Source organism: Schistocerca serialis, chromosome 7 (genome assembly GCF_023864345.2).
Source record: "Schistocerca serialis cubense isolate TAMUIC-IGC-003099 chromosome 7, iqSchSeri2.2, whole genome shotgun sequence".
Taxonomy (NCBI): domain Eukaryota; kingdom Metazoa; phylum Arthropoda; class Insecta; order Orthoptera; family Acrididae; genus Schistocerca; species Schistocerca serialis.
In genome coordinates, this window is record NC_064644.1 from 521,226,271 (window position 1) to 521,253,076 (window position 26,806).

At 42.7% G+C, this 26,806-nt stretch overlaps 1 protein-coding gene across 2 annotated transcripts in view; it reads left to right on the top strand.

The window, feature by feature from the left end:
• Nucleotides 1-26,806, top strand: part of LOC126412247 (phosphatidylinositol phosphatase PTPRQ-like) — a 452,520-nt gene that overhangs the window by 77,883 nt on the left and 347,831 nt on the right. For both annotated transcript variants that reach the window (XM_050081743.1, XM_050081744.1), the window contains exon 3: nucleotides 24,198-24,509. In XM_050081743.1, the coding sequence (XP_049937700.1) occupies nucleotides 24,198-24,509 (312 nt within the window). The remainder of the gene's footprint in view (nucleotides 1-24,197; nucleotides 24,510-26,806) is intronic.

Consider the following 26,806-nt stretch of genomic DNA (forward strand, 5'->3'; position numbering starts at 1 on the left):
CTATCTTTCCATAGTCTAGTCAAACCCAGTGAACATCAGAGATGGCAGGGAGAAGGCTTTTCTGAAGGGTCATGGCTTGCAACCTGCCTGATATGCATATGGAGCAATCTCACATTCTGTTTCAGCAATTTTTTGCATCTGCTCCTGCTGTAGCTTTTGTTGTTGCTTCTGGAGGCACAACTGCTCCTGCTGACATTGCAAAAATGCTGGTCCAATTTGACCACAAATGAACGCTATGATAAAGAAAAGTGTCATACATCCTATTTTGCAATTTTTGTACCTGCACAGGTGTGACAATAACACAAAACCACCACTGTTAGCATAAATATTAGTATACTATCTTTGGCGACTTGACTACAAGCCCAGTGAGCTGAACCTGGGAAGAGGCAACAAAACTCAACATGAGAGCCAATTTATGGGAGAGTGGAGAGTATGAACAGTGGTTAGAGATGAGCATGGAATAAACTCAATGCAAATAGCAAGAATGACTGAATAAACTAAGCACATGGTAAACAGAGCATGGCTTGAGGCAAAGTCCAGGTTTGAGGCAACTGATGTCTGCATAAGAACTGCAGGGCCGATCCTACTGCTGTAGATAGGTAAACACCTGGGTCAGTGGCTCTGCCCTTGCAACATTTATGCACAGCCTCTGTGACAGCATTCTGGACTACTCCTCTGTGGCACTTGTGCCAACTGTTCTGTCTCCAACTTGATTTCTGCTGGTAGGGGTGCTAAATGTTATGATCAAGCATCCCAGTTCCAAAACTGCCAAGTGTCTCATTGAGGCCTTCACAGACCCCACCTTGTCCAGAAACAGATCTACCATGCCTTATTTCACCAACAACCTATTACCACCCACACACAATGTCATGCCACAAAGCAGCACACCACTCATGACTCAGTACCATGTAGAACTGGAGCAACTCTATCACATTGTCCGCCAGGGTTTTGAATATCTTTCATCATGCCCTGAAATGAGAAATATTCTCTCCACTATTCTACCCACCCCTCTTAAAGTGATGTTCTGCCAACATATGCTATATCATTGTCTGCCCCTATGTCACTCTGGCCCCCAAGGCTTTTCCCTGCAATAGGCATAGACAGAAGTCCTGTCCCATTCATGCTCCCACAACAAACTACTCCAGTCCTGTCACAGACTTCTGAGACTCCATGAAAGACAGGCCACCTGGGAATGCAACCATATAATCTATCAACTTAGCAGCAACCACTGTGCCAGATCCCTCAAGCGCACAGTAATTAACAAGCTGTCTGTCCACTTGGATAGAACTGTGGCAAACAGACAACTGGACTATCCAGTTGTTGAGGATACCACCCAACGTAATATGCTTGGCTTCAGTGACTCTGTTCTGAATTGCACAGGTGGGAACACTCCCAGCACCATATCCTTTCTTCCCAAAAAAGCCCTAGCTTCAACTTTCACTATTCCCCATCATCCACCACCTGTGTATACCCTTCGCTGTTCACACTGCATCCCTACACATGCCTTCTACCCTGTCAGCATACTTGCATAGTACTTTTTCCTTCTGTACTTCTTTCCTCTTCACTTGTATTCCCTCTTCCCCCCCCCCCCCTCCTCCCCCCCTCCACCACCACCACTACCACCACCACCACCACTACCACCAACTCCAGCCTCCTGCCACGTAAAATTTGTGATGCACCAAATACTGATGTGCATGGACAATTTAGATTTGGTATGCAACATGCCATTGGCTGTACGTACATGCATGGATACTAATTGAAACGCTAGTGACATCAACTGTTTTTGTATGGAACTCGCTTCAGCGCTAGTCCTTAGTCTAGTTCAATTGGGCGTTATCAATTGTGAAACTGGTTCTACACTACATGTAGCTATGTATTACATGCAAATTTCCTGTATTTAACCAAGGGTTGGTCTAACCAAGCACTTGTAGTGCAGGTATGTTACAATTCAGTCAACAACTATTGAGATTTTAAGAACAGCATTTTTAAGTTTTCTAATTGTTATTTTTTATAAATGTTCTGCATTTTAGCTTTAATAGGCCTGGTTTGAAAATGAATTTGGTAGTTCAAAACTGATCACCAGCATAATTAAATACAACTGTTATGGAATTACAATAAGGAATTTGTGTTATCCAACTTTCTGGTTCTGTCCTGACTACTTCTTGAAAATACATTTCTAAGATATATCAGAGGGTCAATATTGCCTTGTGTATTCCTATATGTCTCCTGAAAACAAATTGATCTTTCTTGAAGTCAGCTTCTACAGTCTTCTATAAATAAGTCATGTCAGTGTCATAAAACATGAGTGTAAAAACTGTAATATTATGGAAAGGATAGATTGCTACTCAGCACATAGAGGAGGTGTTGAGTTACAAACAGACACAATGAAAACACAGCTAGACATTTAAGCCTTTAGACAAAAAAGTCTTCAGAAATAGAAAACACATACACATTCACACAAGCACAATTCACACACACACACACACACACACACACACACACACACACACACACACACACACACACAGTCATTTTCTCCGGCTGCTGTAGCCCAACTGCAGATTGCAACAGTGTCTGACATGAGAAGCAATTCATTATGGATGGTGGGGGTACAGAGGAGGGATGGGTGCATAGGAGGAGAGATAGCAGGTTTGGAATGGAAGAAGATATGACACTGCCTGTGAAAGCACGTAGGGATATCGTTGGGACAGGATAGGATTTCTGGGTGCAGGTTAACAGGCTGTGTCTGGAGTGGGTCAGTGAATGGAAGGGGAAGGTATGGGGGAGAGGAAGAGGGAAAGGAGAGATGTAGAGAAGGGGAATGGTGTTGGAGTGGGAGCAGGGAAGGGGACAAGTAGATGGAGGACTGGTACTAGCAAAGGTTAAGTCCATAGCCCTCACCAACCTAGACCTACAAACCATATAAAACAGGGCCAAACCTCCTTGCAACAATGCCTCTTCATATATAAAACTCTTCTCCTCTGTATTCTCAAATTCCTGCATCCCATCTTCCAGACTGAAAGTCTTGCCCTGCAAGAACTAGAGCAGCATGCACAAACTCACTTCAAAAAGCTCTCCAATCTGTGCATCTTCCACTCTTTCACTGCACTGCCAATTTCCACCACCTCTATAAGAGCCCTTATCAAATGTACCCACATCCCCTCATAATTGACAAACCCTGCCTTGCAGACCTAATACATTTATCACACCCAGAAACTCCTTCACCATCATACATAATCCAGAACCTATGCAGACTTGAAACACACTCATCAATCTGTCCTACAAAACTCTCAGTCTCACAGAAGTACCCACTCTTACCAAAGGTCTTACTTTTAGCCCTCCCTCCCAAATTCATTCTTGCTGGATCTTCTTTACTTCCCTCAGTCACTACAGTGGAAACAATTTTTTGTCAGTAACTCCACTGATCAGACTCAGTCACTCACACAGGGTTCAATACTAAACCTGCCCAAGTCAGTTTACTCCTCCATCAACTGTGATCCACCCCCATGCCCTGAAATCATCACTGTTAATTTTCCAGAATTTCTTAAACTTGAACCTTGTCTCACCACTGACCCCGAAATCCCTCAATATGGAAACCATCCTTACATCTGCAGAAAGAACCACAAGTCACCATCTAAAACCTCATCCCAATAATATAGTCTTACCTGCTGTCAAAGGCTTCACCACTGTTGTTATGATCTGCAGGGATTACCTGGCAGAAGGACTCAGCAAGCTTTAAGATATGTCCATATAGATAGCCTTCCACAGTGATCCCATTCCACTAATCCAGCAGGATCATTAGTCCCTCCCACAAATTCTTAGGCCCATGCCAGAACATCTCCCCCCCTGGTCGCCCCAGTCCCTTACTCTCCTCACTCCTACCACTCTCCAGATTCCTACCTTCTGCACAGTTCCTTAAGTCAATAAACCCAACCACCAAGGAAACCCCGCTGTGGCCAGCTACTGCACCTGTACAGAGAGAATCTCTGCTCTCATGGACCAACACCATCAGCCTATTATCTGTACCCTATCCTCCTATATAAGATACACCAACCATTTGCTTCACAGTCTCTCCATGGATCCTGTTCCCTTAACACCCTACCCACCACTGTTGATGTCACCTCCCTCTACAGTAAAATTCCCAATGATGAGGATCTTGCTGATGTTGAACACTACTTTTCTAACGCCCATCTAACTCCAGACTACAACCTCCTTCCTGGCTGCCATGACCAATTCTGTTGTCACCCACTTTTACTTTTCCTTTGAAGGCATCACCTCCAAACAAATGCATAGTACAGCAATGGGTACCTGCATCATACCATCCTATGCCAACCTATTCATTGCCTTTCTAGAGGTCATTGATGACATCTTCGAGATCTGGACCAACAGTAAAGATACCCTATTCACATTCCTCCAGAACCTCAGCACCCCCCCCCCCCCTCCCCATTCACTTTACCTGATTCTCTTTGTAAGTACCTCCATCCACATCATATCTACCAACCACCAACAATACCTCCAGTTCGACAGCTGCCACCCATTCCATACAAACAAGTGCCTTCTGTACTGCCTCTCCAGCTGTGGTCATCATATCTGTAGTGACAAGCAGTCCATCTCCAAATACAAAGCTGGCCTCACTGATGCTTTCACAGACCAAAATTACCCTCCCAACCTTATTCAGAAACAGATCTCTCTTACCTAGTCTCTCCAGTCACTTATCACCTGCCACATATCCAACTGCCTGGCCACAAGGGACCTTTCTTTCATGACTCAGGACCACCCAGGGCTGGAGCAGCTGAATCACATTCTCTGCCAGGGTTTCAACTACTTCTTGTCATTCCCTGAAATGAGGAATATCCTACCCACTGTCCTCTCCACTCCTCCCAGAGTGTCATTCCACTCCCACAAAACATACTAAATATCCTTGCATATCCCTTCTCCACCCCTGCTCCCTGCCTGATGGCTCATATCCCTGCAATGCATCTAGCTTCAAGGCCTGTCCAGATAAATCCTCCCACACCCACTTACTCAATTCCTGTCACAGACATCTCCTACCCCATGAAAGTCAGGGCTGCCTGTGAAAGCAGCCAAGTTACCTAAAAACTAAGCTCCAGTTATTGTGCTGTGTTCATCATGAGAACTAACAAACTGTCTGTCCATATGAATGATCCAAGCCAAACTGTGGCAAAGAGACAGCTGAACCACCCAGTTGCTGAACATGCTGCCCAGCATCATGTGTTTCACTTCAGTGACTGATTCACCGACTGTGCTTTTTGGATCCTTCCTACCAACAGCAGGGTTTCTGGATTGTGCTGGTGGGAACTCTCCCTGCAACATATCCTTCATTCACACAATGCCCCTGGCCTCAACCTTCGCTACTCCCTGTCCTCCACCTACCTGTGCCCTTCCCTTCTGCTCCCACTCCAGCAATACAAAAGCCTTCTTTTCTGCTAATGCACCTACCATCTTTTCCCCTTCTCTCTTCTCTCCTCTCTCTTTTTCTTTTCTGCTCTATCGTCTCCCCTCCCCACCCCAGCCTCACGACTCTGTGCCTAGCAGTCTTGACCACCATTCCCCTACAAGCTCATATAGGAAGCATAACATCTTCCCCCACACCTTCCCTGCTGTCTCTCCCCCTCTCTGTCACCAGGCTACCCCAGATTACAGCTCACCATAAGATGTAGCTGCAGACTGCAGTTGGACCACATTAGTGGGCAACCATGACCAAGCTTGGCCATGTGTGTGGCTTGTGCACATATCAATGTGTATATGTATTTTCTATTTCCAAAGGCAGTCTTCATTGTTTAAAGCTTAAATGTTTAGCAGTCTTTTCATTGTCCATATCTATGACACTCAGTGACTCCTCTATGTTGTAACTAGCAATCTGTCCTTTTCACAGTATTATTGTTATTCTGTCCTCGACTTTCCAATGTTTTATTTCACCTAACAGCTTTCCTTCCATCTCACACCGCAGTGCTCTTTCCCTTGTTACTATTCTTGAATCCATTCTTCTCTCCAGTGTTTTACTGTTGCATTCCAAATCAAACATCCTCTGACTACTGAGCCATTCTGTATAAACTGTCTAGTGCCCACACAACGCATGTTTACATGATGATGAAAATCAATGATTGAGCATCTCATGTCCCACATTATTCCTGTCAATACAATTATTTCTAGACCTTCAAATTGACCACACTTCCTCCATCACCCTAATGTAGTTTCACATGTTACTTTCAGCACCTTCCTATGTCACACAGGAAGGAGCAGCCCTCCCATTCTCTGTCTTAGCTTTATCCAGCACACACATACTGACCCTGCACAGCTGCAGCCCCTTCTCTTCACACATATCCACCCATGGATCACCATCCCACTGTTTTTGTCTTTTTGTTTATTTTTTTTATTGATCTCACTATGTTTTCATTGTGAATTTAGTTTGTTTTTGTCTTTCTTTATGAGCAGTATCTCTCAAGTTTTACCTTTGTTTCCCATAAGTCATCTATTTTGTCTTGTTTGTGATTTTTTCCTACCATTTTTATGTGTTTTTCATCCTGCATTATGGAACCTTGTTTCTTCCATCTGTGCCAGTACAGAAAAGTTTCCCTATCTCTTTCCAGAACCCAGTTCCATGTTCTGTTCCTGAATTGTTACCTAACACATGGAGTCCCTTCATATGACTTAACTATCCTGAGAAAGTCTATTAACAAAGTTTTAAGAACTGGCTTTAAATGATTACTCTAGGAGTATATATCGCCCACATAGGGTTTGTGAAGATAAGATTAGAATAATACCAGAGAGAATAATACATGGGGCCATCCAAACGATCATTCTTCCTGTGCTCCATATGTGAATGGACCTGGAGGAAACCCTAATCACTGGCATAATGGGATGCACCCTGTGCCATGCACCTCGCAGTGGTTTTCAGGGTATAAATGTAGATATATATGTAGAACCATGAAATTATCCATGTCTGGCTGCAGCTCCTATGTCCACAGTGACTCATTCAGCCCATAGCACTCGTCAACCTAGTCCTGCAAACCCATATAAATCAGGTCCAAGCCTCCTCTTGATCCATAAAATTCTCCTGTTCTGCAGTGGCTAATTCCTGTACCCCAATTCCCAAGTTGCAACTCTTGTCCTCCAGGAACAACAGCAGCAAGCCCAACACTACCTCAAAAAACTCTCCAACTGTTCACCTACTATGCCTGCCATGGGCTACTACTATCCACCATCCCTAGAATAGAATCTATCTAACCTTCATCACGCCACCTCATAGCCAACAAACACTAACTCACAGACCTATTACATTTACTGCACCCTCAGAAACTGTCTCCAATCATGATACAGAATCCAGAACCTTAACAGACCCAAAACACAGTCACCAACTTGTCCTCCAAAAACCTCAGTCTCATAGGAGTGTCAGTCCAGGCCTTACCTTTCACCCAACCCCCAAATTCAATCATGCTGGACTTATTAAGAGCTTCTCTCCTTCTCCTGGGCTGTACAGTGGAAGCACTTTTTCATCACTAACCCAACAGGCAGGCTCAATCCGTAACCAATATTGAAATCTGCCTGATTCTGTTCATTCCTCCATCCAACCATGATCCACACCCACTGCACCAAAATGACCACCTGTTACCTTTCCAGAATTTAACCTTGAACCTTGCATCATCATCATTCCCCAAATCCCTCAATATGGAAACCAACTTTATGTCTGCAGAGAGAATTGCAATCCACTACTGAAAAACTTATTCCACCCTCATAAATTTACCTGCTGAAAAAGGTTGCACCACTGTGGTTATGAACTACAGATCTTATGTGGCAGAGGGACTGCATCAGCTGTCAGATACATCCACCTACAAACCCTGCCACAGTGACCCCATTTCAGAAACCTGGTAGGATCTCCAGTCGCTACTCAAACATTTAGGTCCATCCCAGAATCTCTTCCCTGAGTCTCTCTCTCTCTCTCTCTCTCTCTCTCTCTCTCTCTCTCTCTCTCTCTCTCTCTCTCTCTCTCTCTCTCTCTCCCCTCCCTCCCTCCCTCCCTCCCTCCCTACCTCTCCCTCTACCTCTCTCCCCCCCCCCCCCCCTCAGCCCCTGGCCACTCACTACACTCCTTCAATCTACGGGGTGCATTCAAGTTCTAAGGCCTCCGATTTTTTTTCTAATTAACTACTCACCCAAAATCGATGAAACTGGCATTACTTCTTGACGTAATCGCCCTGCAGATGTACACATTTTTCACAACACTGACGCCATGATTCCATGGTAGTGGCAAAGGCTTCTTTAGGAGTCTGTTTTGACCACTGGAAAATCGCTGAGGCAATAGCAGCACGGCTGGTGAATGTGCGGCCACGGAGAGTGTCTTTCATTGTTGGAAAAAGCCAAAAGTCACTAGGAGCCAGGTCAGGTGAGTAGGGAGCATGAGGAATCACTTCAAAGTTGTTATCACAAAGAAACTGTTGCGTAACGTTAGCTCGATGTGTGGGTGAATTGTCTTGGTGAAACAGCACACGCGCAGCCCTTCTCGGACGTTTTTGTTGCAGTGCAGTAAGGAATTTGTTCTTCAAATATTTTCATAGGATGCACCTGTTACCGTAGTGCCCTTTGGAATGCAATGGGTAAGGATTACGCCCTCGCTGTCCCAAAACACGGACACCATCAGTTTTTCAGCACTGGCGGTTACCCGAAATTTTTTTGGTGGCGGTGAATCTGTGTGCTTCCATTGAGCTGACTGGCGCTTTGTTTCTGGATTGAAAAATGGCATCCACGTCTCATCCATTGTCACAACCAACGAAAAGAAAGTCCCATTCATGCTGTCGTTGCGCGTCAACATTACTTGGCAACATGCCATGTGGGCAGCCATGTGGTCGTCCATCAGCATTCGTGGCACCTACCTGGATGACACTTTTCGCATTTTCAGGTCGTCATGCAGGATTGTGTGCACAGAACCCACAGAAGTGCCAACTCTGGAGGCGATCTGTTCAACAGTCATTCAGCGATCCCTCAAAACAATTCTCTCCGCTTTCTCGATCATGTCGTCAGACCAGCTTGTGCAAGCCCGAGGTTGTTTCGGTTTGTTGTCACATGATGTTCTGCCTTCATTAAACTGTTGCACCCATGAACGCACTTTTGACATATCCATAATTCCATCACCATGTGTCTCCTTTAACTGTCGATGAATTTCAATTGGTTTCACACCACGCAAATTCAGAAAACGAATGATTGCACTCTGTTCAAGTAAGGAAAACGTTGCCATTTTAAGTATTTAAAACAGCTCTCATTCTCGCCGCTGGCGGTAAAATTCCATCTGCCATATGGTGCTGCCATCTCTAGGACATATTGTCAATGAACACGGCCTCATTTTAAAACAATGCGCATGTTTCTATCTCTTTCCAGTCCGGAGAAAAAAAATCGTAGGCCTTAGAACTTGAATGCACCTCGTACATGTCCATTAACGCAACTGCCCAGGATGCCCCATTGTAGGCAGTTACTGTGCCCACACAGAGAGATTCAATGTTCACATGGACTAATACCTTCAGTCTATTACCCATACCCTACCATACTATATAAAAGACACCAACTATTTCATTTACCTACTCTCCACAGCGCCTGTACACTTTTATGACTCAGTGCCCTGTTTGTCAGTGTTAATGCCACCTCCATTTAAATTAACATCCCAAATGCCCATGGCTTTGCTGCTTTTGAACACTACCTTTACCAATGCCCTACTGACTCCAATACTTTGCCCATGTTCCTCGTCACCGTGACCAACTGTATCATCACCCACGATTACTTTTTCTTTCAAGGCATCACTTACAAACTAAACCATGGTATAGCAATGGGCACCTACATAGCAAGGCTCATGGATAACCTATTCATGGGGCATCAAGAGGGATCTTTACCACCCAGAATTCTCAGCTGCTTACCTGGTTGAGTTTAACTCATGACACATTTGTGATCTAAACTCAGTGTGAAGACACGCTACCCTTATTCCTCCAGAACCTCAAAAACATATGCCTCATTCACTTCACCAGGTCTTCCTCAACCCATGGAGCCACATTCCTTGATTTTGATGTCCTCCTCAAGGATGGCTATTTCATTTCCTCTGTCCACATCAAATTAACCAACCACTGACAGTACCTCCACTGTGACAGCTGCTGACCATTCCATACCAAGAAGAGCCTTTCATATAGTGTAGCCACCTATGATCATCACAGCTTTATATAGCAACTATGTCTTATTAAACTGAAGGTTCTGTAATATTCTTGCCTGTCAGTAGCTGTTTTCTTTGGGATTGCAGTTATTAGATTCTTCTTGAATATTGAGTATATTTTGGCTGTCTCATGTATCCTTGATAACAGTTAGAATAATTGGTGTCTATCCCAGAGATATTCATAATTCTGGGGGAATATTCTCTAGTCCATTTTCTTTACATTTCACTGAATTTCAGTCTCTAATCACAATAATATTTTTGTCTCACTTCACATACAAATTAGTTTCTCTTATCACATCATACCTTATATAAATCTCTTTATTATCTGCAGCGTTGGTAGATATATTTATAGTTGTACTACTGTTGTGGATAATTTGCTCTTTATCTTGGCTATGATAATCCTTTCACTGATTCATTGTGAATTTATGAGATTAAAAGCATGTAGTAGATAAAACTGAAAATAGGGTTAATATTTTACACAAAGCATAGAAAAGTAGGTATCAGGTTTCGTGATATGTTATTAGAAAGGTGAAGGCCAACTAATTAGAACTAAATCTAATCAAACAATGGAAAATTCAGGATGGAATGTAACAATACCAGAGAAGGAAAGTTGCTACTCACTATATAGCGAAGATGCTGAGTTGCGATAGGCATAACAAAAAGATTCACACAATTATAGCTTTCGGCCATTAAGGCCTTTGTCAGCAGTAGACACATGTACACACATGCACGTACACAGACTCATGCAAACGCAACTTGCACACACGTCTGCAGTCCCAGAGAGCTGAAACTACACTGCGAGCAGCAACACCAGTGCATGATGGGAGTGGCGACTGGGTGGGGGTAATGAGGAGACTGGGGTGGGGAGGGGGAGGGATAGTATGGTGGGAGTGGTGGACAGTGAAGTGTTGCAGTTTAGATGGAGGGCAGGCGAGAAGGTGCAGAGGGGGGAGGGGGTGAGTAGTGGAAAGGAGAGAAATAAAAAGAAATTAAAAGACTGGGTGTGGCGGTGAAATGACGGCTGTGTAGTGCTGGAATGGGAACAGGGAGGGGACTGGATGGGTGAGGACAGTGTCTAATGAAGGTAGAGGCCAGGAGGATTACAGGAATGTAGGATGTATTGCAGGGAAATTTACCACCTGTGCAATTCAGAAAACACCAGCTTTTCTGATTTTCCCTGCAATACATCCTACATTCCCATAACCCTCCTGGCCTCAACCTTTGTTAGTCACTGTTCTCACCCATCCAGCCCCCTCCCTGTTCCCATTCCAGCACTACACAGCCATCATCTCACCACCACACTCAGTCTTTTAATTTCTTTTTATTTCTCTCCTTTCCGCTATTTACCCTCTCCCCCCTCCACACCTTCTCTCCTGCCCTCCATCTAAACTGCAACACTTCACTGTCCACCACTCCCACCATACTATCCCTCCCCCTCCCTGCCCCACCCTCCTCCTTACCACCACCCAGTCACCCTTCCCATCATGCACTGGTGCTGCTGCTCACAGTGTGGTTTCAGCTCTCTGAGACTGCAGATGTGTGTGCAAGTTGTGTTTCCATGAGTGTGTGTGTGTGTGTGTGTGTGTGTGTGTGTGTGTGTGTGTGTGTGTGTGCATGTGTGTATGTGTGCCTACTGCTGACAAAGGCCTTAATGGCCGAAAGCTATAATTGTGTGAATCTTTTTGTTGTGCCTCTCACGACTCAGCATCTCTGCTATATGGTGAGTAGCAACTTTCCTTCTCTGGTATTGTTAGAACTAAATCTAAGGCATTTATAGATTATCAAGGTTTTACACTAGTGGTACTGGATGATTCTTTGCCATTTTATTTTGTGGATTCCTTGGATAATTGCCTGTAATTGATATGCCATGCATGTAACTTTGAATGACTGAACAATATTTATCAGTATTATATTTTTGACACTATTTTTATATTTGTATGTAACTCTAGCTGTTAACAAATATCTGTAAGTATTGCTTATATTGTTACTACAATTGTCATCCATTGTTTTCACCTGAAATTTTCCTGTATCCATGACGTGTACAAAAAATGCTGAATAATGGCCTTTGACTGGAAATGGTTTCACAATAAAGAATAAATCGAACAGCAGCATAAGCTGTTACATGATTCATGTGTACAATTTGTAAATGCTGTAGAACATGTCCAACAAAAGTATTTCATTATTTTCATGTAGCTCACACCAGAAAGAACAAAAACACACAGTCTTTGACATAACACTATACCTGTCAATCCTTCACACTATTAAAAAGTTAGTGTGTTAAATATGTCAGAAGAAATATAAATTTTTGCATATTACACAAATCATTCTGACATTATTTTGAACATACAGATTGACCTAAAAGACAAAAAATATCATCCAAAATATTACCAACATTTTCACAAATCTTTACTGCTGAAACACATGCCTTTGTTCATAAATTCCATTAACACAGATAACATATTTTAGAAATGAAATTATGTAACATATGAAATAAACAAATCTTTGGATGTTAAGCATGTTGCCAATGACAAGTAGTTAATGCCTAAAATTAGTATGCTCACTAAATATGTCATATAATTAGCTAATTAATGACTGTTATTGGCAAACATTTCCGGCATGTGCTAAGAAACTAACAGGTTAAATTATATGAAAAAGTACCAGTTGCAACAAGTAATTCAGAACACTATACATCACAGACAAGGATGAATCACCTAAAATTTGCACTGAAAATATTGTGGAAATGGAAACCACTACTGTTGTGTGATTTTCACAGAATGGATTGATAGTCAGAGGCTCATATTGTTAGCCAATAAATACATTGTAATAATACTTAGAAAGCGTATTTTTTGTGAAACATATGATTTTTAAATGGAAAAATGCCTATTGAATCTAGCAACAAAAAAAAGTAGCATAAATCAGAATGACACTGGTGTTTGTTGCAGTATTCCAGTGCAAGTCATTTATGAAATATCATATTTTGAACACTTATATTGTACTATTCAACTTGCATAGTTGCTGAGTACAATTTTGTTATGTTTTCTTAAAGTGTGCTTGTGTATTCCTTGAGTGAATTGTGACTTGGTAGTCAGTTAGTGCTTGACAGTCCAAGCAATAGATCACGAGTGGATGATGGGATTTACCAATGCAGAAAAGGCCAACATGTTCATGGTGTATGGAGATGAAGTTCATTCTTGTATGGTGTATGCAGCAAGATATCCCCATAGACGTCAACTATTTCAGTAATTATATATCTACCTCTTCAACTAGTCACATGAAAGTGGTAGTGTAACACCTAGACAATATAACAGAAGGAAACATGGGATGACAGAAGAGTGGGAATTTAATGCTTGCAGCTGTTGCAGTTGATCCACACCTTAGCTCCTGCACAAACGCATGAGGAAGTGGCACAAGTCAGACAAGTCTCTTATGCATTCTCCATGGACATAGGTTCCACCCCTATCACATCTCTCTCCATAAAGAGCTGGACAGAAATAATTAAGAGAATCATGTCAACTTCTGTACATGAGCATTAAGACAGAATACTCCAGTTGTATCATGTATCTTGCTTAATGATGAACCCATATTTAACATTCATGGCCAGATAAACAGCCAAAACATGCAGTGTTGTTCCGTTGATAATCCACATTGGCTTTATCAAGTGAAACCTAAGTGTCCATGGAGTGTAAACACGTGGCGTGGGATAGTGAATCATCAGCTCATAGGCCTGTTTTTCATAGATATAACACTGTATGTTCACAGATATTGCAACCTCCTTACTAACATCTTCCACAGATGCTGAAAGACATTCCTCTGCAGAATAGAAAGAACCTGTGTTGCCAACAAGATGGCTGTCCAGCCCTTAGTGCACTAAGTACTACAGTAGGTCTTCATGAAACATTTCCAAATCGTTGGATTGCACACGGAGGACCTGTACCTTGACCGGCCCATTCCCTGGATATGACACCTGTACACTTTTCTTTCTGTGGTGAAAGCTGAAAGATGCTGTGTACAAGGACATACCAACTACACCTGAGGGTATGCAGTGACATATTACTGCAGCCTACTTGACATCTCTTCTGAAGTGCTAGCACATGTGCAGCAGTCGTTCCTTACCAGACTGGGAGTGTATGTTGCTACTGCCAGTGGTTGTTTTGAACACAAACTGTGATGGTCAGTTTCCTTCTTACTGGTCAGAATCTACATAACTATTTTATGCACTTGTGTTGTTCTTTAATGTGAGCTAGCACAGGTATTGCACAAGTATCAGTGTGGCAATTTTTCAAATTTCAGTATCTTCTAAGGATCAAACAATGGAAAATCCAGGAGAACAAAAAGACTGTTACAAACAAAGCATTTGGTGAGTAAAACCTTTGTCAAAAATAGATGACAGACACACACACAAACACACAAATGCAACTCACACACACGACTGCATTCTCAGGCAACTGAAGCCACACTGCAAGCATGATGGGAATGGTGAATGGGTAGGGGTAAAGAGGAGGGTGGGGAAGGGGAGGAATAGTAGGGCAGGTGTGGTGGACAGTGACATGCTGCTGGGGAGCACGCAGGGCGAGGTGGAGAGAAGGTACGGCAGCTGGGTGCAGTCGGGATTTTAGACGCGAGCAGGGGAACAGTGTGGAAGGGGTGGGGTGTTAGCGGAAAGGGAGAGGAGTAAAAGACTGGGTGTGAGGGTGGGATGAGGGCTGTGCTGTAATGAGAACAGAGAAGTGGATGGATGGGAGAGGACATTGACTAATGAACATTGAGGTCAGGAAGATTATGGGAACTTAGGATATATTGCAGGGAAAGTTCCCACCTGCCCAATTTAGAGAAGTTGAAGTTGGTGGGAAGTATCCATATGGCTCAGGCTTGAAGCAGTCATTGGAATGAAGGATTTCATGTTTGGCAGCATGCTTAGCAACAGGGTGGCCCACTTGTTTTTTGGCCACAGTTTGTTGGTGGCCATTCGTACGGACAGACAGCTTGTTGGTTGTTATGCCCACATAGAATGCAGCACAGTGGTTGCAGTTTTGCTTTAGATCACACGACTGGTTTCACAGGTAGCCCTGCCTTTGATGCGGTAGGTGATGATTGTGATAGGACTTGAGTAGGTGGTGGTGGGAGGATGTATGGTACATGTCTTGCATCTAGGTCTATTACAGGGGTATAAACCATGAGGTAAAGGGTGGGGAGTAGGGTTTGTGTAAGGAGGGTTGAGTATATTTTATAGGTTTAGTCATTGGCAGAATACCACTGTTGGAGGGGTGGGAAGGATAGTTGGCAGGACATTTCTCTTTTCAGGGCACAACGAGAGGTAGTTGAAACCCTGGCGGAGAATGTAATTCAGTTGCTCCAGTCCTGGGTGGTACTGAGTTATGAGGGGAAGGGGAATGCCCCTCTGTGGCTGGACAGTGGGACTGTGGGAGGTGGTGCGAGACTGGAAAAATAAGGCAAGGAAGATTTGTTTTTGTACAAGAGTTCAGTGAGACCCTCGGTATATTTTGAAAGGGACCGCTTGTGACTGCAGATGCGCCAACCATGAGTGGCTAGGCTTTATGGAAGGGACTTCTTGGTATGGTACCGGTAGCAGCTGTTGAAATGGAGGTATTGCTGGTGGTTAGTAGGTTTGATATCGATGGAGGTACTGATATAACCATGTTTGAGGTGGAGGTCAACATCTAGGAAAGTGTCTTGTTGGGTTGAGTAGGCCCAGGAGAAGCAAATGGCAGAGAAGTTGTTGATGTGCTCACCATTGATCCAGATCGCAAATATGTCATCAATGAATCTGAACCAGATGAGGGGTTTAGGATTTTGGTTGTTTAGGAAGGATACCTCTAGATGGCCCATGAGTATGTTTGCATAGGATGACATGCCAGTGTCCATAGCTGTACCCTGGATTTGTTTGTAGGTAATGCCTCCACAGGAGAACTAATTGAGTGTCGGTGAGGATATAGTTGGCCATGGTGACTAGGAAGGTTGTTCGTTTGATTTCCATTGGGCATTGGGAAAGGTAGTGTTAATAGCGGTAAAGCCATGGGCTTTACGGATGTTAGTGTAAACGAAGGTGGCATCAATAGTGACGAGCAGGGCAGTGTGTGGTAAGGGGACAGGAATTGTGGAGGGTTGCTGGAAGAAATGGTTGGTATCTTTTATATAGGTGGGTAGGTTCTGGGTAATAGAATGGAGGTGTTGATACACAGAGCAGAGATTCTTTCATTGGGGGCACAATAACCGGCCACAGTGGGGCATCCTGGGTGGTGGGGTTTATGGACGTTAGGAAGCATGTAGAAGGTAGAAGTGCAGCGAGTGGTAGGGGTGTGCAGAGAGATGGACTTAGGGGACAGGTTCTGCAATGGGCCTAAGGATTCGAGGAGTGATTGGACATCCTACTGGTTTTCTGAAATGAGGTCACTGTGGCAAGGTTTTGAGGTGGATGTATCTGACAGCTGATGGAGTCCTTCTGCCAGCTAATCCTTGTGGTTCAAAACAATAGTGGTGGAGCCTTTATCCAGAGGTCAGGATCAGTTTTTAGATGGCAGACTGTGGTTCTTTCTGTGGATGTAAGGTTAGTTTGTATGTTGAGTGATTTGGGGAATGATGGTGAGGCAAGATTCAAGGTTAATAAATTCTGGAAAGATAACAAGGCATGATTTGGGGGCAGTGGACGTGGATCATGGTTGGATAATGGAGTGTACTGAGTTATGTAGGGTTCAACATTAGTCTTTGGTTGAATCTGATTGGTAGAGTTGATGGTGAAAAAGTGTTTCCACTGTAGAGACCAGAAGAAGGAGAGAAGGTCTTTAACAAGTCCTGCATGATTGAATTTGGGAATGGGGCAAAAGGTGAGGCCTTTGGAAAGGACTGATATTTCTGTGGGGCTAAGGCTTCTTGAGGAAAGGTTCATGACTGTATTGTGGGTCTGTTTAGATTCTGGATTCTGTGTGGTGGTGGGAGGGAGTTTTGGAGGGAGGGGGGGGGGGGATGAATATAGGAGGTCTGCGAGACAGGGTTTGTCACCTATGAGGGGATGTGGAGGAGGTTTGGAAGTTGTTGTAAAGGGGATGGACAGTGGTCCTCAAGGTGGGAGCAGGAAGTGAGCAGGGTGGAAAGGTTTTTGAGGTGGTATTGTGCATGTTGCTCTAGTTCATGAGTTCCAGGAATTTGGGATTGCACAGCAGGAGAATTTTGTGGTTGGAGAGAAGGTACTGCAAGAAGGTCTGGGTTTGGTTAATATGGTTTTGCAGGACTATGTTGGTGAGTGCTAAGGATTGGCATAATCTGAATAGATGGAGATCATTGTGGAAGGAGGGGTGGCAGCTGGAGATGGGTAATTTGAAGGTAAGGCCATTTGGGGGGATTCCATGAGCCAAGCAACAACACAGAAACAGTATGCGGGACTGGGTTCTGGCTCGGGATAAGGAAACTTTTCTGTATTGTCACAGAGGGAAGGAGCAAGGATCCATGATGGTGGAAAAAGTGCAAAAAAATTACATAAATAACGGAGAATTATGTCTGAAAAAATTTAAAAATTTGCAAACATACATCCAAATATATGTGAAAAATCATGAGAAGGATGAAATGGATGCAACAGGGGGAAATAAGATGAAATCTGGGGGAGTTGACGATAGTGAAAGGCGAAAACTCACTAAAATTGGAATGAAGTCACAATGAGATCAAAGAAAAGATATAAATAATAAAAAGTGTATATACATATACTGTGGATAGGAGGTCTGAGAATGAATAAGTGTGAAGAAGGGGGACAGCAGACATGACTAGATGAGGTGGAATTAGTGGGTGTGAACTGGGATAGAATGGAGAAAGAGTTGGGGCGGGGTGTGGGGAGAGGTTCACAGGATGAGGTGCAAGATATTGTGGCACCAGAAAGGTGAGGAAATAACACGCAAAAACACAGGAAAGTGGCGCAGGGAGAGTGATCAATTTGACAGTACAGGACTAATAATATCAGTGGGGGTAATGTGGGACATAAGATGCAGCACCAACAATCAGCATGGTCTTGTAACCGTCTGTTGTGCATGGCCAAGATGGTTGATACAGTGAGGCTCATAAGTAGAGCATGCACTGCAGTTTGCAAGTTCACAAAAGAAACACAGGAAAGAAGAGAACGAAGGATGTACATTGAGTATAGTGATGCATTAGAAAAGAGTAACAAAGGAAAACATCACTAGGTTAGGATCAAAGAAAAGCTGTCAGGCAAAAATCAAACAATGAAAAATCTGGGATGGAATTTAATGATATCATGAAAAGGAAAGTTCCTACTCACCATATAGCAGAGATGCTAAGTTGCCGATAGACATAACAAAAAGACTGTCACAAATAAAGCTTTTGGCCAGTAAGACCTTCATCAAAAATAGACAACAGACACAGACACACCCACACCCACCCACACACACACACCCACCCACACCCACCCACCAACCCACCAACCCACCCACCCACCCACGCACACACATAAACACACACACACACACACACACACACACACACACACACACACAACTGCAGTCCCGGACAACTGAAGCCCCACTGCAAGCAGCAGCACCAGTGCATGATGGGACTGGCAACTGGGTAGGGTAAGGAGGAGGCTGGGGTGGGGAGGTGGAAGGATAGTAGGGTAGGGGTGGCAGACAGTGACATGCTGCTGGAGAGCACAGGGACGAGGTGGAGAGAGGATGGGGCGGCTATGTTCAGTCAGGAGGTTAGACCGTGGGCAGGGGAGAAGTAGTGACGGGGTGGGGGGGGGGGGAGAGGGGGGGGTGTTACCAGAAAGGGAGAGAAGTGAAAGTCTGGGTGCAATGGTGGGATGAGGACTGTGTAGTGCTGGAATGGGAACAGGGAAGGGCCTGGATGAGAGAGAACAATGACTAACGAAGGTTGAGGCCAGGAAGATTATGGGAACTTAGGATATATTGCAGGGAAAGTTCCCATCTGCACAATTTAGAAAAGCTGGTGTTAGTGGGAAGGATCCATATGGATCAGGCTTGAATCAGTCATTGGAATGAAGGATGTCATGTTTGGCAATGTGCTCAGCAACACGGTGCCACTTGTTTCTTGGCCACAGTTTGTCGGTGGCCATTCATGTGGCCATACAGCTTGTTGGCTGTCATGCCCACATAGAATGCAACACAGTGGTTGTAGTTTTGCTTGTAGATTACATGACTGGTTACACAGGTAGCCCTGCCTTTAATGGGCAGGTGATGTTTGTGACAGGACTGGAGTAGGTGGTTGTGGGAGGATGTATGGTACACGTCTTGCATCTAGGTCTACTACAAAAGCATAAACCATGTGGTAAAGGGTTGCAAGTGGGGGCTGTGTAGGGCTGGATGTGTATATTATGTAGGTTTGGTGGACAGCAGAATACCACTGTTGGAGGGGGTGGGGAGGATAGTGGGCAGGACATTTCTCATTTCAGGGAACAAAGAGAGGTAGTTGAAACCCTGGCAGAGAATGTAATTCAGTTGCTCCAGTCCTGAGTGGTACTGAGTTATGAGGGGAAGTTGAATGCCCCTCTGTGGCCAGACAATGGAACTTTGGGAGGTGGTGGGAGACTGGAAAGATAAGGCACGGAAGATTTGATTTTGTACAAGGCTTCAGTGAGACCCTTGGTATATTTCGAGAGGGACTGCTTGTCAGTGCTGATGTAATGATTGTGGGTGGCTAGGCTGTATGGAAGGGACTTCTTAGTATGGAACAGGTGACAGCTGTTGAAATGGAGGTATTGCTGGTGGTTAGTAGGTTTGATATGGATGGAGGTACTGATATAACCGTGTTTGAGGTGGAGGTCAACATCTAGGGAAGTGGCTTGTTGGGTTGAGTAGGCCCAGGAGAAGCAAATGGTGGAGAAGTTGTTGAAGTTCTCACCACTGATCCAGGCCGCAAAGATGTCATCAATGAATCTGAACTGGATGAGGGGTTTAGGATTCTTGTTGTTTAGGAAGGATACCTCTAGATGGCCCATGAGTATGTTTGCATAGGATGGTGCCATGCGGGTGCCCGTAGCTGTTCCCCAGATTTGTTTGTAGGTAATACCTGTTTGTTTGTAGGTAATTCCTGGTTGTACGTAATGCCTGCCATATATCCTATGTTCCCATAACCCTGCTGGCCTCAACCTTCATTAGTCATTGTCCTCTCCCATCTAGCCCCTTCCCTGTTCCCATTCCAGCACTACACAGTCCTCATTCCACTATCACACCCAGTTTTTTACTTCTCTTCCTTTCCGCTAACACCACCCTCCCCCCCCCCCTCCCCCCCCCCCTCCCCACCTCTCCCCTGCCAATGGTCTAACCTCCTGACTGCACATAGCTGCCCCATCCTCTCTCAACTTCATCCCTGTGCTCGCCAGCAGCATGCCACTGTCTGACACCCCTACCCTACTATCCTTTCCCCTCCCCACCCCAGTCTCCTCCTTACCCTACCCAGTTGCCAGCCCCATCACGCACTGGTGCTGCTGCTTGCAGTGGGGCTTCAGTTATCTGAGACTGCAGTCATGTGTGTGTGAGTTGTGTGTGTGTGTCTGTGTGAGTGTTTTTGATGAATGCCTTACTGGCCGAAAAGTTTATTTGTGACTGTCTTTATGTTGTACCTATCTGCAACTCTGCATCTCTACTATAATGGTGAGTAGCAACTTTCTTTTCCATAATATTGTTATATATCTTGTAAAGACTTGCACTAGAACCCTGCAACAAACACAATTGACATTCTAATTGTCCCTAATTTTATTTTGTTTCTGTTAATAGTCATCATTCCACCTAAAAAGTATGTTTTCACAAAAAACACTTTCTAAATATTATTACAGTCTGTCTGTCAGCTAACAATATGAGCCCCTGACTGCCAATCTGTTCTGTGCAAACTGCACATCAACAACATTTCCATTTCCACATTGCATTTCTGATGCATGTTTTAGGTGATTCACCCTGTATAAGGCAAGTTAAATTATATGATAAAGTAGCAGTCACAATAAGTAATACAAAACACTATACAATGCAGATGTATTTTGAAAGATACATTGTCTTTAGTAATAGAAATGCCACTGATCAGCATGTACCTGATACTTGTGTGGTGATATTATTTCCCAGATGTAGAAGGAGCTTCTGGCATACTCCACGGGCATGTGTTGGGAACTCAGATGCTTGTGTTGTATGTTAATGACCAGGCTGACACTATTAATAGTAGCCTCTGACTTTCCACAAATGATCAGATGTCTATAATTGAGTACTATCCAAAAAAGTTGCACAAATATCCTATTATTCCCTGATGAGAGTTTGCAGTGGTGCAAACACTGGCAAACCTGCTTTAAATGTCCAGAAATGGAAAATGTTGCACTTCACAAAACCAAAAAAGCTGTAACCAGTATACATGTGAGTCACAAATGTGATCAGTAAACTCTTACAAGTGTCTGATGTACCAATTTGTAGGATTTTGAAATGGAGTGTTCACATATACTCAATTGTAGGTATAGTAGGTTGTGGACCCCAGTGTCTCAGTAGGATACAGGGAAAATGCAGTCAGTGTACAAAGGAGCCTGCTTACAAAACATCCATGTGTCTTGTCCTAAAATACCGGAACTGCTAAAATATTTGGGATCCATAACAAAAGGGAGTTATAGGATATACTGAATACAATAAAGTTCAGCACAGAAAGGCTCAAGGGAGAGTATTTCAGAGATGATGAAAAGTCTGAAATGGAAGACACCTTAGAAAGTGGCAGTTGTGCCACAAAAGCCTCCTTGTAAAGTTTCAAGAACCAGAAGAGAATCTAGTAATATACTACAGCCCTCTATGTGTTGCTCCCATAGCAACAGCAAAGACAAGACTGAACTAATAGCAGAATACACAGAAGCTCCATAGAAGAACAGCACGGAAAGAAACTCAAGAAGACTGTCTATGTATTTTTCATTGTTGGATGCTGTGGAGCAACCAGCTTGAATGGAGATGTTGATAATCTTTGGCACTGTATTTAATGAGCTTATTACTCCAAGATTATGAAGAAGGAGCATTTAGTCTAGAAGTAGAACAAACAAGAGTAGAGCCACTGACAGCTAGAGTTGCCAGCTGTAAGATTACTAACCTATGTTCAAACATGCCTAGTCATCCAAGAGAGTTAAGAAAAGCTGTAAGTCTGCTGACTTTGGTATAGGTGTGCCTAACAGTTTTGTAGCTCTGGAGACTGGAAAAAAGTTTGCAGACAGTCCATGGTGTCAGGAACATGCTGACGAGCGAGTGAAAAAGTGAAAATTAAAGTGAGTGGTCAGAAGGCTTAAACAACCATGAACTTCTTTCTGCTAAAGTAGACTGTTCCAGCTCAAGTGCCTGCACATGGGCAAATGGGCTCCCAGAGGCAAAGGCAGGAAATTTTACAACTGCTAGTTGGACAGTGAAGCAGTAGACAAGGCATCTGTGAGCAGAAGTGGAGAACAGCAAATGCACAGTCAGTCAGTGCCTTGCATGTAACAATGCTAGTTAGTGAGATAACATTGACGAAGCAAATATGTTTGTGAGACCACATGTTTAACAGAAAAAATCAACATGAATAAAAAAATATTAAGAGCTTGTTACAATTTTGGTACATTAAATTCTTTTGTATTCTGAATGATAAAATAACTGGTACCTGACCCAATGTTTCCACAAACACAGAACATTCTTCAGATCTCAGTTGTGAGGTTAGGACTTTCAAGCATTTATTAAACAACACAGAAAGAAACTATTTACAACAAAATGTCAGTCCAAGGATAGAAATAATCTCAGTCATGTTTCTGTGTAGCTTGTGAAGCCTCTCTACATGTATATAATGGCACCATAAAAACAAATTCATGCTGCTGTAACACATGTCCTTAAGCATAGTACAATTTTGTAAATCAACTGCTTCTAATTGCAATTCCAAAGGCACTTTGGAAAAAATTTTGGAAATTTGTGGTAACATCCTATGGGACCAAACTGCTGAGGTCATCAGTCCCAAGGCTTACACACTACTCAATGTAACTTAAACTATCTCATGCTAAGGACAAAACACACATCCATGCCTGAGGGAGGATCTGAACCTCTGAAGGCACCCTAGACCCTGTGGCAAGGCACCCTAGACCACGTGGCTACCCCGTGTGGCAGTACTTTGGAACAGTATGAGCTAGGGAGTATTCAAAGGTGGGAAACGTTCTAATTAGTGCTGAACTCCCTGGGTAGATAATTCCAGGTAACTAGCAGTTTTAAGCCAAGTGCAGGGCTCAGCAATGCCACCTATAATTTAGCCTCTCTGGAGGAAAGATGATATTATGATTATTGTTTGTGATGGGATCAGTTTGGACTGTAACTTCAACTATGCAATTGAGGATGGAATTGCACTCATTCCTGGGAATACTCTTCATACTGTTAGAGTGGTATGACAAACTCATGATGAAACATGGAGTCAAACATGGAGCTTCAGGAGTTGCTCAACAGAGTGAGGACCCACACATGTATGTTACTCACATGGTCACACCACACATGTCATGGTCTGCTCTGAATGTGATACTTGATTGAGAAGTAGTTACTTCAATGTGTTGGAAACTGATAATTTCCAGTAAGACAGTATGGTGGTCCCACTGTCCTTTTTATCACATACAAATGATACTATATGGCAGAGGATGACACAATGGACATTGAGCACTGTGTGTTCCTTTGGCCTTCTCTCTCGGGTTCCTGAAAGATTTCACCTGATAGCAACATATTAATGGTGCTTTGTCTGCTACATTATTCATGTAGTGTATGAGTAATCTACACTCTTATTACATTTCAGAGTGTTAGTTACGGTGTGTATTTTTTATTTATTTATTGAAAAAACTTTGTATTTATTTTTATATTTAGCTTTATCTTTATTTGAAACATTATTTATATGCAAATCTATTCATACTAGTAGTTATTTAGATCTGTTGTGAGATTATTCTTTCAGAAAATAAGATAATTTTAAAAAGAAATACAAGGCAGTGTTTATTTTGCAGTGCCAGATGAACCTGAGAATTTGTCAGTTGAAGAAAATAATGGGGTGGTTATTGTGAGCTGGGACCCACCAAAATGCAAACGAGGACTGCTGATATTCTACAACATTCATGTTAGTTGCATAAAATCAAAAGATGGACCCAGCTGTCCATGCCAAGATAACAGCAGCATGAATTCCACAATATCAGCATCATTGTCAAATGGAACATTCTATGGAATACAAGCATTTTCTATATACAGAGTTTCTGTTTCTGCTGAAACAAAGAAAGGTGCTGGAGATTCTGCCAAAAAAATATTCAGCACAACAGAAGGTGGTGAGTATGTACTCATATTTTTGTTATTATTATTGTTATTATTTATTTTTTCACATAATATTGATTTTCCGTTAGGTCTGTGGTTTGGTGCCCATTTACAACTGCATTGGTCTCATTATCAGAAGTTGTAAATATGACATTCAAACACAAGAAGTAGTGAACTGGTCAGAATTATGACAAATAATTTCAGCTAGTCCATGGCCATGCAAGCCTATACTGTAAAGCAATGTTGTCATGAGTACTTAAAAAGAAAATAAGTTTCATGCAATGGCTGTTATTTATCTCCAATTTATTTTTATTTTAGGTAATTGAGTGTTTTGGCTGTGTAGCTACTTCAAGTAAAATGATTAACCCATTAACTACTTATGTTTTGGGTTACGGTCATTTACGTTGGCTGTCCGTGATTGGCTGGGATTAAATGCTGTAGCCATGACATTCAGTACAGCACAAACTGTTGCACATACTATGTCATTTACAATGAAACAGTTATTTACATTTCATCAGGCACAGTTGCAGTGGCTAATAATAAGTCACAGAAATAATGGAGAAGTGATTGTATGGGGAGATTTGAATACAGATTACATCTTGGATGGATCTGTGGATCTGATCAAAGGCACCTTGAGTTGCTGATGTCCAGCTTTGATTTGACTCATATAGTAATAGCTTCAACAAGAATAGAAGAACACTGTGCAACAACACTGATAATCTATTTGAACACCCAGTTCAGTTTAATATAATAGATGTGAGCTCCATAATAAATGGTTTATCTGACTATGACAGTCAAATGGAGCAATAAAGCATCCACACCAATCAGGTTTAACTATGAAAAGAAAGGTAAAAATTAACAGGTTTATGACTGCTGACTCAGTTATGCTATTCACATAGAATTTACAGACTAAAAGTTGGGAAGAAATTTGTCAAGGAAACACAGAAGACTAGAAATTTAGCTTTCAATAAAATATTCTTGCAACATCATGAATACAGTTTTCTTTACAAAGGATCAGAGAAATTTACAATGGAGGCCAAGGAAAAAGGTGGCTGACATTTGGGATCAAAATATCTAACACTTGTTTTATTTAATGCAAAAGGTTAGTCAAAGCTTGTGACACTATCATAAGTCAACTAGCAAAATTTTTTAGCATCAAAAATGCAAAAATCATGTATTATGCACAAAAAGTTCAGAATTTGAAGAACAAGACAAGGCCAATGTGGAAAATTGTAGGTCCAAAATGAATAAACTCAGCAAAGAAATTATACTGAACTCCCAGATAAAAGTTGCAGTGAGACAGATGAAATGAAATTCAAATTATTGGCTACTAGGTTTGCTGTATTCTTCCTAAAAATACCAGACAATGCAGTGACAAAAAAGGGTCCATTGAAAGCAGATCAAATACCCTTATTTAGACAGGCAATGTATACTCTATCTCCAAATGCCTGTTCTGACTACTTATCTGTTAGAGTGACTGTTCTGACTGCCATACTGGGAACCAAGATTCAATTCCCAGCAATGCCAGGGGGAGTGGGGAGGGTGGGGGTGGGGGAAGGAGGGGGGAAGGGGAGCTGGAATGGGGCCACTAATGCATACTGAAGAGCTAACTGAATGAGAAATAGTGACTCTGAGGACTGGGAAGCTGGCCGTGTCTGGGAGAGTGATATGCTGACACTATTGCCCTCAACATGGCATCCAAATGGTGCCATACTGCAAAGGATGGCAGCCAGTCAGCATTGAATAGCTTGTGTGGTAATTCATTAATTTGAAGAAAAAGAAAGTCTGTTAGAGAGATCACTAAAATCAGCAGGTGACTAAAAGTGGACAAAACCTTAGAAAATTCCCATGCTGACTTGTTAATGTTATCAGTGTAACTTCTTGTTTCCAAGTATTATACTTCTTGACCTATTACGATATTGTCAGGAAGTTCTCCTGCCATTTCATTGATCGACCTAATGAGCTTGTACTGTTTGATTGGTAGTGTAGTATGCATTCTGGGATTCTCTTTGAGCTCATTCATTGTAGATGTTTTCTCAAGTTGTTTTAGTAGTTCTGAACAAAATGTGTGATGGGTTCCATTTCAGGTTCCTTCAACACATCTCTGTTCCTTTTGTGATCTTATTTGGTTTAACCAGCTACTCATCACAAGAATTTTATTTCACTGGCTGTCAGTGTTTTTGAATCTTTAGGTTTTATTATCTGGGCTTCACTGTCATCACAGAGCACAGGTCTTCCTAATGTTTTACAATGCCATGTTCTGGTCTACTTCTGGACTAAGGAATGTTTAATTACATAATTAATAATCCCA